Raw genomic sequence first — 18,795 nt, 5'->3', positions numbered from 1 at the left:
CATAACATTCAAAATATTTTTTTAAACCCATTATTTACAATGAAGAAGTTCTCACCATCTGTGGGGCACAGTGCAATTCTAGCTTAGCTTTATTTCCTTATAATGTCAGCTGACTCAAAACTACAGTCTTGTGAGATAATTACATATATTATACATGTTTTTATGCAAGGGTGTTAGCACATTTTGCATGCCTCCACGGCTAATCTCTGCTCCCTAAATCTGCCTCTTTTCTTGAAGAAAAGTACTTAAATCCTAAAGGATAAGGATAGTTATAAAAAATAAATTTATAAGTAGAATTATCTTCTATTTTAAACAAAAAGCTGTGCTCTTCTGATAAATATAGAAATGCCACTAAGGATCCAGGAGAATTCAATGTTCTCTTTTCCTCTTAAAAAAAGTTCACTTTGCAAACAGAAAATGTCAGAATCAGTGAGGCTTGCATCAGTTTTGCTGGTGCACAACATGAAAGTCCCAGATTTTATTTTATTTTATATATATAAATAAAATAAAAATAAAAATAAAAAATAAATAAATCCGCATTTTTCTTACCTTTGCCCAAAAGCAGCTGGCCATTCATTGTACTAGTCTGCTGAAATCTAGATACTGAGATTCAACACTCAGCGTCAATTAGTCAGGTTGTGTTAGTCAGGTAAATATAAGGCAAAGGACCTCTTTTTGGGTAGTCCTGCTTCAGGAGAATAGTATATCATTGTAATGCACACCTCCAACAGAATAACTAATTATGGTGCAGGGAAACCAGCAGTAACTTCACAATCCAATATAACTAGAATCTTAGTAGTGGAGATCACTAAGTCTTGAAAGAGGGCAGCAAATCATTTTTAGGGCAGTACATGGACCCCCATGAGCTACCTACACATCCTTCATCCCTATAATTTTCTTTCTTTCTGCCCATGTTCATAAAAGGGGAAAATACAGGGTTGAAAACCGATCTTAAATATGCCAAATTCACTGAAACTTCAGGTTAAAGCTCCTAAAAAACTGATTTTCCACTGCCTCACTTTTTCATAAAGTTTTGCTCAAATGGTTTAAGTGTTGTCTGGCATGTGGAATCCAATACTTTTTGACTAAAATTATACTTTTTCATCTGGGAAAGAGCCCACAAAAGATTATTTTTGAGAGTGGTTATAGTTAGAAAACGAACCCTAAAAAGTTTGATCTTGATGTTCCAATGTCACATTCACTCACTCAATTTACAAAATCAAAAACAACATTCTTAACTACCATGATTACAAACACAACTTGTTATCTAAAAATAAGAGTGGATTTTTAGTTTTCTAGATTACTCAAGAGCGAAGACTGCAGAATCTGAGCTTCATGGGCATTTTGCTGATGCTGTTGAAGTAGAATGAGAGAAAGCTCTTTTACTATCAGTTTTACACTTCTGACAGCAGCTGAACAATTTTCTTGTTGTTAATCTAACTACATGACTAAATCATGCAAGGACAGAAATGCAGAAACCTGTTTTGTTTTTAATCTAAGACTATTTTTTCTGAACATAACCACACTAATTTTCACTGTGGAAATAATGATAAATATCGATTTAAATTTTGTTTTTCAAAATATTAGAAGATCACACATTTATATTAGCTAGTAAAAAATTTAAGATAAGAACTGAAATACCAATAAAAAACAAACAAACATTGCTTTTTAAAAACTTAAAAACCAAGAACAGTTACTGCAGGGTTTTTTTTCCTTCAATTTTTTCTTCATCCTTTTAGTCAGAAACATCAATTGAAATAAGAAGTTGCAAGCATGAAAAGTTAAATTATAATAAGGAATGCATCTATGTGGCAACAATGAGAGTTTAAGCTACACTAGTACACTGAGTTTAGAGTAGTGCAAAAGGTCTAGTCAATGTAAACATTAGATAGACCTTCCCATTTAAGAAGCTAGTTAGTGGTATATGCCATATAGACTGAAGCCCGGGGGGACGGGGGGGGGGAACAAAACCAAACCAAAAACAGGCCACCTAACATTGGGTTACAAGGACTACTGAGGGATTCCAGAAGGATGGCTCACCCAAGTTGTGTCGTTTTGTCTTTGCGTGCTCGTGAATATGTTTCTTTGTAAAACAGCCAAAGAAGACACAATAGAGGCAAGAGTGGAGTCTGTTCAGGTGGGCACCACACATGTGACAAATGCACGACTTTGCCTGAAATACAGAAATGGACAGTAATTATGAACAGGAAAAAACCTATTTACACAGGTCAGCATTCTATTAACTCTTTAATCCATTTATGCTGCATTTCTAAAGAAGCTATCTAGAAGTAGAAATAAAACTCCAAACGAGCAGTTAATTGAGTGTCTGAAGTATGCCAGACTGACAGCAGGGATAACTGAAGTTCTGTCTCCCCAGAAACTACAGGCAGTGACAGTACAAACTACTCCACTGCCCCAACACATTTCAAAACCTTAATCTGGAGCAAATCACTTCTAGGAATAGCTAACATCCACACCTGTTCACAGTTGCTAGCTTCTCTATTGTGTATACCAACAATGGTGTCAACTGCAAGATGTTTTAGACATCTTGCATCTGGAGATGGTACATCACCAACTGACTTCATATAGGTCAACCAGCTACATAAGTCTTTTGGTCACTAACTAATCTGGGCTGGATTTGAAGCAAGTTTTTGGAAGATTAAAAAGACTCCATTTCCCTGCACCATCCAGTCCAGAAAGATATTTAATGACAACTGATCTGGATCATTTGAAGTGAAGAACACACAAACCTAACATGGTAGTTTGCTCTCCTGTTGCTATGGTACATTTTAACTAATAATCCTGGCAAAGAAGTGTTCAAATATTGGAAGGTAGATTTTTAAGTCTTGATCTGATCAGAACTCTTCTTTAAATTGATATTCCCGATTTATTTCTTCCATTAAGCGCCCAACTCAGATATGTCAATAAATCCCTTGAGAGACTTCTATTATTCCTAGTTGGATGCAAACAAACACAAAGAATGTAGGGATAACAAGGCCAAGAAAGCACCACAAACTATTTAGCACTAAATATTTTAAGTTTCATGTTCTACCCTTGGTTGCACACTGATAGCCAAAATGATTCAAGTTTAAATCATTCCTTCATATCAGAGTGATGTGGACAACAATTCTAGCAACAAATGAGTAAGTGAACCTAGAAACCAAAAGAACGGTATTAAAATTCAGATATTAACTATTCTGTAACAGCACAAAGCTACAAAGACTACTTCAAGATAATAGGAGCACCACTACAGTCAATGACTATGGAGACCGCACTTTTTTATGCTGGAATCCAATGATAGGTTTTCCAGATGTTAACTGATCAAATACAAAACTCAAGGTTCACTTTTTAAATGCAATAATCCACTAATCTATACAGTATGCATCATCCACAACAAATCCCAAAGAGTCCACCTTTAACAGTATTTGCCCAGGATGACATAATTGCTGTCAACACTCTTGGTGTAAAAATCAGCCAACTAGTTTACCATTTAATGCACTGAGACTTATTTTTAGCTCTTTCAAAAGTGGTCTTAAATCTTGAATATCACATATTATGAGTTCAAAGTTCCCAAAAGTCCTGTTAGATTAAAGTAGATCAGTTAAATCTAACAGCACACATGTACAATAAAACATTTTAAATTAAGACCAAAGCCTACCACCACCAAAATTTATATGTAAAGAAAAATGCTGCAAATCTGTCACACTGATGTTTAAACAGTGCTCTTTGGCTGCAAAAGCTAAATATGATCAACCTATCCATTAGAGATTGTTGCTATGACAACAGCTCAGACTAGCAACTGGCTATTTTACTTCTTAGCAAATTGTAGATGAGAAGCCTTTTGGCATTAAATGTATTGTAAATATAAGACACGAGTGTGCAGAAACTGCTGAGCATCTTACAGTTTTACTGCCTTTTAACCCATCCCATCGTAAATACGCTTCAGTTACGTAATTTTAATTCAGTCAAAATTAAGCAGAACAATGAAACAGTGAATTAATCTAGTATAATTATGAAGTAATTCACAATCTTGATTTAAAAAATTATCACAAGACCTACGTTAGTATGTCAAGAGTTAGAAACACCAGAGATGGGACTTCAGTCTTCAACATGGCTGGGCTCTATTCGTGTAAATTATTGATACAGAAGACAGTGGTGACTAAAAGCAAGACCTTACTGTTAACTATTCTTCTGCCCAGTCTCCAAAAAAGACCTAAACCACTAGACATACTAAGCTATAAACCCAGGGCATGGCACACATAAGGAAACTGGTAATCACAAGGCACTTTATTAATCATTCATTAGCTCAGGATAAAGAAGCCCATTTCTCTATGGCTGCTATTTTCTACGCTCAGTATTGCAACACACTCAACAGGAGTTAAAGGAAAAGGGCAGGCAGGACAAATAAATTGGGTTGACGACACTCTCTGGTGTCTTCAATTGTCAGAAGTTTGTTATTAGTTTACCACCTAAAGAATAGCAAATCATCAAAACACTGGTGCAGAGAGTTAATGCACCAGCCTGACAGTATCCTGAATTGACAGTCTTCCTTTGCATGCCAGTTTCTGTTCCAAAATCTCTTTCTGGAGTAGCATGGGCTTCAAGTGCAGTGAGAGCAGCATGTTGGGTACATGGTGAATTGGTATAGAAAGCAGTTTGTGTCATTTAACAGCGGTCCCTAAGCAATGTAGTAGATTTGAATGACAAAATTCTGTCCCTGTCCATGTGGACAGTGGCTATAATATAAAAGACAGACTACAATAAAGTTTAGCTGTTGTAAATCAGCCCTCTATATCGCCAGTTATTTGAGAAGTAGCTAAACTCAATTTTCACTGAGCTGAAAGTCAGAATAAATAATAGCCTTTATTTACAAGTTTTCAGGAACAGAGATTTAAGGAATCTTGCCCTTATTTCCATGCTAAACAATAAATTGAAGCACATTCGGAAGTCAAGCTGTTTTCAGACGTGGGTTTGGAAATCACCCAAAGACTTTTCATCTCCTGTGGCCAGTGAACAATATTTCAGTAGATTCATTAAATGAGCGGAAATAAATAATACTATCAAGAAGAATGGGGGCAGCTTGAGAGGTAAATGATCTCAAGGTAGACTTTTTAAATACAAGTACATGGTGTAATATTTAAAGCCATTCCAAGAGTCACCATGATGCGTTGGCAATATCAGTGGTGTGTGCCATAGAAGACTGTGAAGAACCAGAAATCTACACTTGTTTCTCCCATTTTAAACACACACACCCCAAACCACCCAAACTAAACACCCCTAATATACACACAAACAGAATAAAGGATGTGAGGAGATGAGCAGGGAACAGCACTTGACACTTGATTTTTTTTTTAAAATGTATGTCAAAAGCACCTAGTGCCTTTGGATGGGTGCTTTACTTCTCTAAAGAATAAGAAAAAAAAAAAGGTGACGCAAACTTCTCTAGAAGGCTTATACCTAAGCCCAGCAGATAAAAGTACTCGGAACAAGGTGGTATTCAGCAGTTTCCAAAAGAGGGGTGAACTACAGAGACAAGGAGGAGCTACATCCATTTTGGCAACAGAATTTTGACATGGGGTTCTTATGAGCACCCAAACAAGTATTACAGTAATTATTAGGCATGAGAAAGGGGTAACTCCAGAATAAAGAGGGGAAACTTTACTAATAATACCAAGAAGCTAAAGGGCACCTGGCAGTAGATTTATTTATTTATTTTAAATACCAAACCAGCATACCAGGAAGAAGAGTATGTTTATGTTAAAAGTTCCTTTGCTTTAACATCAGAATTACTGCTACTAATAGTTTGCATTTCCCTAGCACCTACCATTTGAAAATTTCCAAGGGCTCTAACAACAAACAAATTCAGCCTCAACACCTTCTGGGGTGGGTAAATGTTCCCAATCCTCTCTAGCCAATTTTCCAGATTCAAACCATGAGTTACAGAGAGGTTAAGCAGCTTGCCCCAGATCACACAGGAAATCTGTGGCAGAGCGAGGAATAGAGAACTCGGGTTTCCTGAATCCCCAGTCCTGCCACTCACGTGTAAACAGAAATGAAGAGCACTGTAAACCCAAGGTTTTGTTTTTTTAAGTTGTCATGCTATCTGGAAAACAGATTCAATCTGAGAAACCACACACCTAGTGTCTGAACCAAAATGGAAAGATTCCTAAATTGATTTCAGTGAATCCTGGGTCAGGACTCCAATAGGAGAAATTAAATGCTTCCTCAGCAGATAGTAAGACCTCAACTGATGGTAAAAATCACATTTACTTTAGTATATATATTTTAAATAAAATGTTCTAGGTTCATCTATACTGTTTTTTATAACTTTCACTAACCTTGCAACATGTAGATTGGAGTATCTGTAAGCACTTTTTAAATTCTTTAGTCATCCATATTACCATCAATATCCTTGTGTCTTGTACAAGGACAGTACACAAGAGGCAGCAGGAGGCATGGGAAGCTTGATCCTTTTCCCTGTGCCTCTTTCTCAAATGACAAACGCATAAATAGTCACAAAAGACTGGTACAAAGGATCATTGGTCCTTTCTACACACTTGAGATGCAGGCCAAAAAGCAATCCTAATGGTGAAATTTCTTTTGCGTTACAGCCTTGGGGGAGGAGAAAGCCAATATTAAACCAAGCCAGGCAAGATTTATTACGGCAGAGGTGACAGGAGTATGCTGAAAATAATAAACTCAGGTCAAATCTGCCTTGTGATGTTTCTGGCCATCTTAGTAATCACCACTTTGCCTGCATTTATTACCCGACTCATTGCATTGCTTCTCTAAAACAGGTAAACCAGAAGCCCTTTTCCTTGTCATTAACCCGGTAGATTATATTTTATAGGTGGATTTCATATAGCCAGGAACTGAAGACAGACTTGAAACCTAACGATTGGCTTTTGACTTTTTAAAAGCAGAAGTAATTTTCTAACATGGAACTGATTCTGTAACTATTTTGTGATCAGGCATCTCACCACTTCTCTTAGCAATATAAGGATGATTCAGGGCAGCTCTGGAAGACAACATGTTTTTCATGTCTCAACTTTTTTTTTTTTTTTTTTAAACTCAATTTTAAAAAACCAAAACGAAACCAAAACAAAAACACCTGTTTGCTCACTTCCTGGGAAGAAGTTAATCATCACTATCCCTCTTCATAAGAGAAACTAATGTATCTTTTTGGAGAAGACTTTTCCCCTCTATGTAGTGTCATTTTTGTATCCAGTCCTACTAGGGTTGTGTGCGCACTGCATGCCAGTAACAGCATATTTCATATGCATTTAGAAAACACACTGGAAGTCTGTCCCCAAAATAATATTAAGATGATTCAGTGAACTATACTTACGTCCAAAATTGGCTTATTCAACAGATTTATTCAGGTTCTTTTTGTTTGGTTTTTTTGGTCTGTAATAATGGAGTAGTTATGGTAGCAAAGGAGTTTAGCCATTTCAGTTCTACTACAAGGCAAAGGTAAAATTGAATAATTTGTTCTATACTGGTAGGTTAGTTCCCACTACTGTAACACCAGAGACAAAATACATCATGTGTAGAATACACTGTCAACTTTCTGCTTATGAGAGCAGGATGGGGGCAGATGGAAAGTGCTCTTAGAACTTTCCTATAAAGAGAACATCTGGCTCCAATCAGTTGTGCACAAATTAGAACACCGAAATGCTGCTAAATTTAGAGTTAAAAATGAAACAGCCTACCTTGTTAAGTCACATCATACTTCTCAATTTAAGTATGAATTAAAATGTACCATTACAGCAACCTACACAGCATAGTTTGCTCTCCTGTTCTAATTTCTGGGGTCAGTGAAACTGATGATTCTGCCTACAGTGAAAAGCAAAAAAAAGGGAAACTGAAAGTGTTGCTCATCGTGTTGTGAAAGAGGCTCAAGTACAATCTTCTCAGGCAACTCCTTGTCTTCACCTTACACAGGCTGTCAAAACTTCTTCCTCCAGTACACCTTCAACCTACAGTGAATGCATGTCAGCTGGAGTAGGTTCTGCCGCCATTATAAGAGAGACAGAATTCCAATTCCTCCTGCAGAATAATACGTGAGTGAAACTTAACTATTGTTGCTTTTCCTTTATTCATATCAGAGTGTGAGCATAAGAGAGAGTGACACAAACCAAGCCAAGTGAGTGGTTATACTAGGGAGGCCACAAGGAAGACAAAATTCACAATGCTGGATGCTACTGCTGGAACATCTGGGTGAAAAATGGCTTTAGTTCTAAAGAAAGATCTCTGGTTAGATTACAGAACTGGGAAACATGAGAATGGTCTTCCATTATCAGTTCTGTAATAGTAAGCCAGACTTACTATTTGATCTTGGGCAAGTTATTTGAGCTCTGAGACTCAATTTCCTCACCTGTAAAATGCCATGAGTCTGAATTCATTAGTGTTTGTGAGACGCTCTAATATCATGGTGATGTGTGCTGCAGAAATACTTGTGAATTAATAAAAATTGCCCTTAAAAAGGAAAGTGTTTTCTGTACCTGCAGTTGGTTTGTTATAATGGTAGCATTCACAGCTGGTTTTCCTTGCTCACCCGCCATCCACAAAGGCAGTTGGGGCTGAATACATTGGTTTGGTCCAGGCTCGCTCCCTTTCTCCCACCCACAGCTAGAGATCTGCTGTTGACATAGAAATAAGGGCTGTCTTGAAATGACAGAAAAGATCATTCATATAAAATGTATCTCAAAACTCAAGATGAAAGTGAAACATCCAGGTCAGGTGAATCCTTGCGTCTTCGGACAAACTAATTTTAGCTAGGTCATTCAGACAATGGTAAATTTAGATGTTTTCTCTCTCTTTGAAAGGTAAGCTGTTCATGGGGAATAGCCAAAGGCTGAAACGGCATTGCCACAAATTGGTGGTGTTGACCCTGGATTGCAGATATGGAAAACCCACTGGTGGCAAGATGTAGAACATGCAGATAAACCTCTGTTAGATCTGTGGAATACATGCAGTATAGAGGGGCTATTTCCTAACATGACAGTGTAAGAAAGAGACTAAGAATCCATCTGTTAAACTATCTTGCAGAGGGCAGTTGAGAGCAGATAAGATTAGATCCAGTCTGGTTCTTCAATTCTAAAGGGCCTCCAACACCTTTTGAACAAACACATCTTTTTTTGCCGGAGACCATGATGAATCTGGACTAGTTACCCTGGAAACCTTCACACAAGTAGGAAGTTTCTCTATGTCCAGCAAATTCTGAATGGATGATCTGCTTGCTTTTCTTCACCAGACTGAGCAGAAGAATAAGAGGAAGTGATGTGGGTTACTGGGAATTATATCCTATCTGAACGATTGCAGAGCCTATTGGGTGGTTCTGGTGACAGCCCAAGAGAAACAACAGTATTTCAGTCCCTCTGAGTTGGCAAGGATTCACTGTCTATTGCTCTTATAAGGAGATTCTGGGACATCTTCACTGAATGGTAGTTGATCTAATTTCTAAATACTACCATGTAACAAATGAAAAGACTAGCCTGGTTTGGAAGAAGGCAGATTCTAAGATCTGGGCTACACCTAAACTTTAGCTTGATCTAGATACATTGCTCAGGGGTGTGAAAAACTTCATGCCCTGGGCAAAGTAGTTAGGTCGACACAGCTAGGTCAATGGAAGAATTATTCCATCAACCTAGCTATTGCCTCTAAATGGGGCAGATTTACTACAGTGACATAAAACCCTCTTCCATCACTATAGTAAGTGCCTACACTACAGGGACATAGCTTCAGCTGTGCTGCTGTTATAGTGTAGGCATACCTCAAGTAGTCTAAGCCCAAAAGAGGTTGCAACAAGGTTCCTCTTAAAAGTAGTTTTCATGTAATAAGCCCCAACACATTGTCCACATGCTAGAGTATTACAAAGAAGGAATCTAGTCCTAAATTGGTAGTATCACATGCAATGTGGGATAATAGGGCTGTTCTGATAGATTTCATATGCTTTTTGGAATCCTCCAAAGCATTTCTTTAGAACAGGGGTGGCCAACCTGTGGCTCTGGAGCCACACACGGCTCTTCAGAAGTTAATATGCGGCTCCTTGTATACGCACTGACTCCGGAGCTGGAGTACAGGCGACAACTTTCCAATGTGCCAGGGGGGTGCTCACTGCTCAACCCCTCACTTTGCTTGTTGTGACCAAACATGCCATAGCTTCTTTGAGGCCAATGAAGGAAATTTCAATGCCTCATTTCACAGAGCTGTCAATCTTTTTTTTGTCTACGGAGATCTTTGTGCGCTTTGGTCCAGCCTAAATGAGTCACTAGGATCTTCCAGGAATGATTATTCTGTTTGCACAGAGCAGGAAGAAGAATCCTGATACATGTGGTACGTTAGTGATATTCTATTAATGGAGCTTTCCCATTCCAAATGAGCCATTTCCTCCCCTAAAGATTACTGGAATACTGATGTGCTTTTTTTTGGTCTTCAGTTTAAAGTGTTCATATTTCATTCAACAAAACAAGGCCCCCAATGATCCTCCACATACGAAGATCCATTCCTCCAGAATTAATATCAATTTGATCATCCAGTTCATCCCCATGAATCAGCTTCTCATAACCATCTGAGTCAGAGTTCCTAGATTTGTGTGTAAAGGCGAAAGAGGATCAATTTATGAATTTGCCACGGTTTCAATTAGATTTTAAAGCAGAAATCTAACAAACTAGGATTTCAAATATATTAAAACCCAACAGGATACCCCAGTGGTCCCCCAACTTTTTCAATCACGCCACCCCCCATCCCAAGTCCACACCTCTCCCCTCTGCGAGCTGGAGCGGGGTGGGTGTTTGGAGGGGTGAGTGGGGCAGGACAGGTAAGGGGGAGCCACACTCAGGGTGTGTGGGGTTGAATGGGGCGGAGTGGGGGAGGGGCAGCCGCACTCAGGGCAGGAGGGGTGAGCCGCTGGTACCTCTCTTGCCGGAGTCATCCCTGAGTGCTCCTCCAGGATCCAGCAACAGCTGCTGCTCTTCCTGCCCCCAGTAGCAGAGACTGGTTACTGTGGGTAACCTGACCTTTAATGTCTGGGTGGCTGAACTGGGTCCAGGGCTGGAGCGGAACTGGGGGCAGAGCGGGGCTGGGTGGTGCTCCCTTCCCCACCCTGTGGGCAGCTGGCTCAAGCCTGCCAGACCCCAGCCAGACGTTCCTCTGAACCCCCTAAAGGGGCACGCCCCACAGTTTGGGGACCACTTGGATAACCCCTTTTACTGAGTTGAGGGAGTTTTAGCTGACAAGTTTAATGCTCGGTTCTTTTCAGGTCAACTTTTAACCTGAACAGTATTTCTCAAATCAGGAAATTTGCTTATTCTTAACCAACCAACAATGTATTTATTCACCCAGAAGCACATTAATATACAATCAAAAGTTCACCACAACTATAGACACAACCAATTGTGTATACTACCCACACAATACAGTCCTGCAAGCAATTATCACAGACTAGAGTTGAGGTTCTGTAGTTCTATCAAAGAACAATACAAATTAGCAAGATTTTTATGACATTTACTTATGATCAACGATTCAATTCTTTAGTACTTAACACATTTATCACACTTCTAAAGCTGCAGTGGTCTTTAAGGTACTTGGAAGAATGCAGTTATTTCTAAACTTGTCACTTCTGGACCAATCTAGCCAAAGAGAATATTAAAAGCAATTGCTTAAAACAATTCTGTTCAAATCTCCATTAGGCCAATTTGCTTGGACTTTGGAAGGAGTTAATCTAAAATATGCTTACTTGAGATCTCATTGGAGAGTGTAGACTCAACAAGATAACCTACAGTTATTTATGTTAAAGAACAGAAAGAGAAATACAATCTTTGAGATGAGATCTCACCACTTCTTATCCTCTGAAGCCTGGGATGAGGAGAGAGTCCTTTCCACACGGCTGGTCCAGGCATCAGTTGCACTTAGGATTTTGCATCTTCTTATGTTGGGTTCAGTCAACTCTTGAGCTAGGGTTACCATATGTCTGGGTTTTCCCAAACACTGCCTTGTTTTTGAACTTCCGTCCTCTGTCCAGGCGGGTCCGGGATTTTTTCAGAGCAGATGCTGCAGCTCAGAAAGAGCTCCAGTTGGTCTCTTCCCTGCATCAGCAGCTGATTGGTCCATTCCCCTGCGGCCACAGCTGCCAGATCCCACCCACCCAGACTCCAGCTCCCAATCCTGGGGAAAGGGTCCTGCAGGGATGGGCTGACAACTGTCGCTGCATCCTGGCTTGTGTTGGCCGCACTGCCACCATGACAGGGAGTGACACTACCCCCCCAACCCATCTCTAGTGAGTAACCCCACCACATGTACTCCCTCTCCAGCTGCTGTTCCTCCATGCAACGGCCTCTTTTTGGGAACCTGAAATAACAGTAACACTATTTTGAGCACACTGTGACCTTGGTTTATATATGCAGATTTCAGGGCTCATTGGAGGGGGCCACACTCTGATTCCTTCTGCACACATGCCAAGTGGATCCTCAGATTTCAGCTCTCTTAGTTTCTCTGATGCTTCCATTGGTATCCAGAAGACAGTGTTGCTGTATAACAAATTTCCTTAATCCTTTTCTCATTGGACGCTTTTTAAGTTTGATTATTTCAAGGACTGTATTTCATTATTTGCCCCAGCTATCAATTGGGATCCTCTTTTTAAGCAATTATGCTTAATATCCCAAAATTATACCATGGTTTATATCTTTCAACACTTCTTTCTTGGGCCATACAATTCCTATTCCAGAGTGCAACATTTACAATGAAAACCAACAAAATCCTTATACTCGTCTAAATTTGGAGGACATACTCCATATATTCTTTGATCATACTAAACATTTCACATTATTTAGGACAGACTAGAACAAGAAACATTTTCCACATATAAAAAGATGTAAATCTGACCCATAAGGCAAACAAATGTGCAAATTCTAATATGGAATGAAAGAGATTATTCATGATATATTTGATTTACAAGCAAACAATGTATAGTTTATAATATGAGGTGGAAAACATACGGCTTAGATTTATAGGGGTAAAAGTTTGCCCAATTTAGCCTTCAATCTAACAGCCACATTTCTAGTTTGTTTAACTTGCAGCTGCATTGCCCATCTCTTCTTGATCCACTGAGCGTGCAATAGGCCATTTTGCAGAGGAAATCAGAGTGTGACTCACTTGGTAACTTGGAGTTTTTAGGCTAGGCTGGGAGGGACAAAGATTTATACATATGCAAATAATGAGAGATTCATGCCTATGTCTTTAACAATACCCTCATTTAGCCATTTTAGTTTCTATAGTGGGGGAGGGGAACACCTGACCTTGGCTGATGTGGGTGTCCTCAGACAAAGTGTGTCATACTATGTGAATCATTTTCTTATTGTCTTCATAGGTGGATCTTATTCTGGGATAAAAAAGTGGGCTAGCTTTTCCGATTTTTGAGGGCTAGAAGGAATCATTAGTTATTCGCAGTATATCAATCCCATATATCCCTTACAAGAGTGAGATTTCTTTCTGCAGATGAGGACCTGTCCTTTTGCTGGGAGAGATTTGGATTTAGAGAGTGAATCCAAAGCTTCCGATATTGGAGTTTGATCTTGTTTGGATTTCCTTTTAGATTCTTCAATTGCTGATGTAGAAGGATTTCAGTGTCTGGATTTATCTGCTCTTTTGCTTTGGTCTTCCAGGGGAATGGGGTGGAGCTTCCTAATTGCAATGCAGTGTTTACAAGCTCTGGGGTGAGGATGGAGAGACAAGGACTTCCTATCTGGAGGAAGATTTAGGAATGTTGATGTTCTCCAGTCTTGTTTCAGAGTCTGACTGCTCCCTTTCAATCCAGGAGATGTTAACCAATACACTTGCTAGCTACTAATAGTTCTGAAAAACAGATTACTACCTCCTCTCCCCTAATTATTTTCCCATTGTTTTTTATTTTCAGTTAGACATGCACTTGGGTATAGATTTTAAAATCACTTGGTAGAAGAATTTCAAAACTATCTACAAATAACTAGGAAGTCCAGCCTCATTGAAAAATCTACAGTAGATTTGTGGTTAAAACTGGCTCTCACACAAAACCATTTCTGTATAGTGATTCCACCTTACTGGAGAAAACAGTACATCTAGCTCACTTGATAGTTACACTTTACATCAGTATACCTAGTTCACTCCTAGTTTACACTCATATTGGCTCTTGAATTTACAAACTAAATACAGAAAGGTAACGTTGCTTGATTTAATGTTAAAATCAGGTTACAATACAACACAGTTAGCTTTCTTAATTTCATTAGGAAATCCCAGTTGACCGCTCAATTTGGGCATTTAAAGTGAAGAATGTATAGCCTGTTGCTAATGCAAGCATTGAGACAGTTAAAGCACCAGCCAAAGACTGGCATTAAAGACAGATAAAACTCAGCAACTTGCAACACCTCCTGGCTGAAGAAGAGTGTTGGCAACCCACTAGAGGCTCACTAGAAGAATTCATTGCAATATTAAAAAAAATCTACTGGACAAAGTTCCATCTATCCCCCAACCCTCTTGAAACTTTGGTAAAATTTACCTCCCAAAAATCTGGTCCTAGAGAGGATAAACTTGACAAATTTCACCTTGAAAGACAAAACACTAACAGTTATTTGTGCCAGATAAATACAATATCCAGAACAAACCTTATTGAATTCAGTTAGTTTAACATCTTTGAACTTCATTGTATTAAAAATGCATATGTTTATGTACTATCATGGGACTGTATGGAACTTCCTTAGCAGGAAAGAGAAGACTAATGCAATCTCTTGGAGATATTAAGAACTTCAAAGAACTTTTGTGGACAATACACATGAAGGGAATTTCCTAAGAAATACTCGGGGTGAGGGAAATGCAAACTATCCTCTTCAAATCCATTCTTTTGAAACTACACCCTGGGGAGAGAAACTGAGGCTATGTCTGCACAGGGATAAAAAAAACCCCACAGCTATCCCACATCAGCTGACTTGGGCTTGCAGAGCTCAGGCTCTGGGGCTGAATTTTTTTTTTTTTTTCCCCTGTGTAGATGCTTGGGATCAGGTTAGAGCCCAAGTTCTGGGACCCTGCAAGGGCAGAGGGTCCCAGAGCTTGGACCAGACTGAACATCTATACATTGATTTTTAGCCCTACAGCCCAAGCCCTGTGAGCCCATGTCTTCTGACCCAGGCCAGCCACAGCTGTGCCACGGGTCTTTTATCCCTGTATAGATGTACCCTGTGTCTACTGATTACCTCTTCCTGAAAGCTCTGTTCAAAGACCTCCAAATGAATAAAGGAGGGACTAAACATTTCATGAGCAGGCTAGTTCTGAGCTGAGGTTATTATGAACTATTATGAGACCCCTTTGTGGGACTAATCACCTGCCAGAGCCCATGTCAGAGTTGGGATGATCTCTGGTAAGCTTATTAGCATGTGTGTAAGTTCTTTTATTGTTTTTAATGTTTAATGTTTTCTCTGAAAAGCTTTTACCCTCAGAATAAATATGCTCACACAGGAAGGGATGTGTGGTAACTTATAACTGTGGGAAATCGTTCTGTTATTAGTCTCTGAAGAGGCAAGAGAAGCCTGCTTTGGTAGCCTGTCTTTTTCCGGGAATAACGCAGTGAAGGCAGGGAACCATTCAGTCTGGAGATACTCCAATCAGAAAGGAGAGAGATGTGTCTCTCCACCCAAGAGAGGTGATGGACAGCGGCACTGGAAGCCTTAGAGAGGTGCCCTTGCTGTACCATAAAAGGAGAATACAGGTGCAGTTGCCCTGGACTGTGACAGTTACAAGCAGCTGAAAACGATCCCTTAGAATGGAAGTGTGCAGACTTAACGGAGTCACTATATGCTTTACCTGAAATGTGTAATAGTTCCTTATTATTTTATTTTTTACACTGCCTCCATCCCTCTCACAACCCCCTTCAATCCCTTTCTTTTATTTTCTCTGCCTCTTCCATCTTTCATTTCTCCTGTTCTTTATCATAACAAATATAACCAACATTATAACCTTACCTCACACAAATCATCACACAATTATAGGGCCACTACCTTCCAACAACAGGGTAGAAAAGTCTTAGGTATTAATGGAAGGTAGCAGCAGGAGGCTCCTCAGACTTCTCCTCCTCTTCTCTTGCACAAGTTTTAGGCAGGGAAGCAATGGTGCTATGGTTCAGCCTGGCAGCTCAAGGACCCCAAGTCTTATGCCACAGCTAGCTGTGTGGGGGTGGGGAGGGGTAAGAACCTGAGTGCATTTTTAGGCTTGGTCTACACCTCAGACCTAGGCTGATTTAGCTACATTGCTCAGGGCTGTAAAAAAAATTTCAAGGACTGTGAAATGTAGTTAGGCTGACCTTACCATCACTGTAGAAGCACCTAGGTTGACAGAAAGGGATGGATTTACTACAGCGGTGGAAAAGCCCCTTTGGTTGCTGTAGTAAGTGTTTACAATACAGCAGCATAGTTGCAGCTGCAGACTAAATATAAAAACGACACTGACTAAATTTAAATTCCAGCTAATGTTATGAAGCAACTAAAATCCAGCCACAGAGCAGGGGGGTGGGGGGACGCAGAGGGGCATTTAAAAGAAATCATTTGGTTTTCAGCAGTAACAACATGAGTATTATACCTTTACTACAGACAGCAAGTAGTGATCAGTGATCTTAAAACTGAATGAGCAAGCTCAAATTTCACAATTAGCTCTCTTTTGGCAGATGGCGCATCCAGTGCACTAGGAACTTGCACTACACACCCATTATTTACAGGTGACCATAACTTGTCATCTACTCTAGGAAGGATACCTTTAAGAGCCCATGGAGCTCTGTAAGCATCCATTTAAATAATGGATATTGTTTAGGGGAAATCACACTTATATTGAAGGAAAATTTCTGTTTACAGAACAAGAGATGGGAAATATTGTATCAGAAAGATTTACAGATGCTTTAAGCTTCAAATGCAAGTCTTTCCTTTCAAAGACAAGTTTAGAGACTATATGAGGCATGTATATATTCGCTGTGTTGATTTTATCTATTTCCTGCAATGCACCACTGCAGTAGCCAATTTCACACGAGCACAAGATGACTGCCAATACCGCAGTAGTGTGTTCTAAGATCTAGTACAAAAATCTATTACTTTACCTCACCATTCCCCTGTGTCAGCAAATCATGAAAATGTTTTTAAATGTCCTATTAGGTAATGTATTGATCTAATCTTTGACCACATGACTTGAGAAGTAATTCAGTAGGCAAGGTAAGCAGACATGCACTCTGCACAAAGTCATGTAGGTATTATTCATCTCTGCCCATGTTGCAGAGATACTTTGTGCAAGGCAAGATACAGAGAGGAATTTGATTCCTCATATGAAAATAGGTAAGCTCTTGGGAAGTCTACCGTGCTACTTTGCTGAGAATACTCTAGGCAGCATTTTTTCAGAAAAAGAAACTTAGGGATATATAGATCAAAGCCTACCAAGTCCTAGAGAGTCTCATTTAGACAAGCATAGCTATTTCAGCTCTATTTTCTTTAACCACTCGAAGCTGTCCATAAAAAATGTGAACTTAATTAGTCCACATCAAAGTCAGTGCAGTTCTGCTAGTAGGAAAGGCTGATGGGAACTGCTACAGTACAGATTCTCTATGCCATGACTTATTTATGAGACAAATACACTCAGCAAAAATAAAATAAAAGGGGGAGAAGATGGAGAAAGAGAATAGAGAGGACAGAATGAGTGACAGGCTGCTCCTGTTAGCAGCTATTTGTTTTATTAAAAAATAATGCTGTTTCAAGTAGGCTGGACCCAATGTTTGGCCTACCTATAAAGTGTTATTCTGATGGAGAATACCCTCCAAGTGTTTTGGTTTTAAAAAACTGCATACACACGATACACCACTATATCAAGATTGTTTAAGTGTTCCTATAGACCGCTGCCCTTCCCCCCAGTCCCTGCATCTACTGCTGCAGAGCAAGCTAGTGGAAGGTGCACAAATTAATCCCATTCCTAGAACTGTTCCAACAGCTGTGGACATCAGTGATGTAGGTGACAAACATGAAAGTAAACAAGGTAAAAAATGATGCTGGCTTATGCACTGTAAAAGACTGGAAAAAACCATGTCTTTTGCTGGAAAAAAAAGTTCTATTTCCCTCCATCCTTCAAAGAGTGTCCAAAACAATGGAACAGAGAGAAAAAATGAAATTAACTTTCCTTCATGAAAGCTGTTCAGCCTGTTTCCTTCATGAAAGAGGTTCTACCGTTATGAGCTGCCCCTACTTCCTGTCTCCCAACAGACTGGCCAATTTGCTGATATGGATTTGGGCATCTCACCCGCTGAGCTCCTTAGGCGGATACTTCCTTAGCAACTAACCTGAAATATAAACTACTAGAACTGTTGATAATTACTGAACAGGCAGACAGTCTTGATCACGGGTAACCATCCTGATATCTCAGTTGGATAAGCACCTCACAAAAACACACAGTTTTTAGATGGCAATATATATTTGTATTTTATTCTAGGGCTCCCTGGACTGAGACCAAAGGGTTTTGCCTATCCCATTACTCAGAGTGGGTCCACAACAGGTAAGCTGGAGGTCAAGGTACCACTGTCTTGGACTACTAATGATACTTCAGCCTAAGACAGCATCTGAGGAAGCACCTTGAAAATTAAAACCTAACCACATGGCTGCTCCCTGGCAAATCCTTAGAGTGAAAGCAAATTCTCAAGTGGCCTGAGAAGAAGCTGTGTGCTCAGAGTAGAGGATGCTTTGACACCAGATAGCCTCTGCAGCCTTGTACACCTCAACACAAGATTTAGTAATTCACTTCGCT

At 39.6% G+C, this 18,795-nt stretch overlaps 1 protein-coding gene across 3 annotated transcripts in view; it reads right to left on the bottom strand.

Moving 5' to 3' along the window:
* Nucleotides 1-18,795, bottom strand: part of USP22 (ubiquitin specific peptidase 22) — a 175,483-nt gene that overhangs the window by 101,648 nt on the left and 55,040 nt on the right. For all 3 annotated transcript variants that reach the window (XM_044978788.1, XM_044978787.1, XR_006572291.1), the window contains exon 2: nucleotides 2,041-2,173. In XM_044978788.1, the coding sequence (XP_044834723.1) occupies nucleotides 2,041-2,173 (133 nt within the window). The remainder of the gene's footprint in view (nucleotides 1-2,040; nucleotides 2,174-18,795) is intronic.

Source organism: Mauremys mutica, chromosome 11 (genome assembly GCF_020497125.1).
Source record: "Mauremys mutica isolate MM-2020 ecotype Southern chromosome 11, ASM2049712v1, whole genome shotgun sequence".
In the NCBI taxonomy this organism is placed as follows: Eukaryota; Metazoa; Chordata; order Testudines; family Geoemydidae; genus Mauremys; species Mauremys mutica.
The sequence above is the reverse complement of the archived record's forward strand: the minus strand, read 5'-3'. Positions and strand labels throughout refer to the sequence as shown.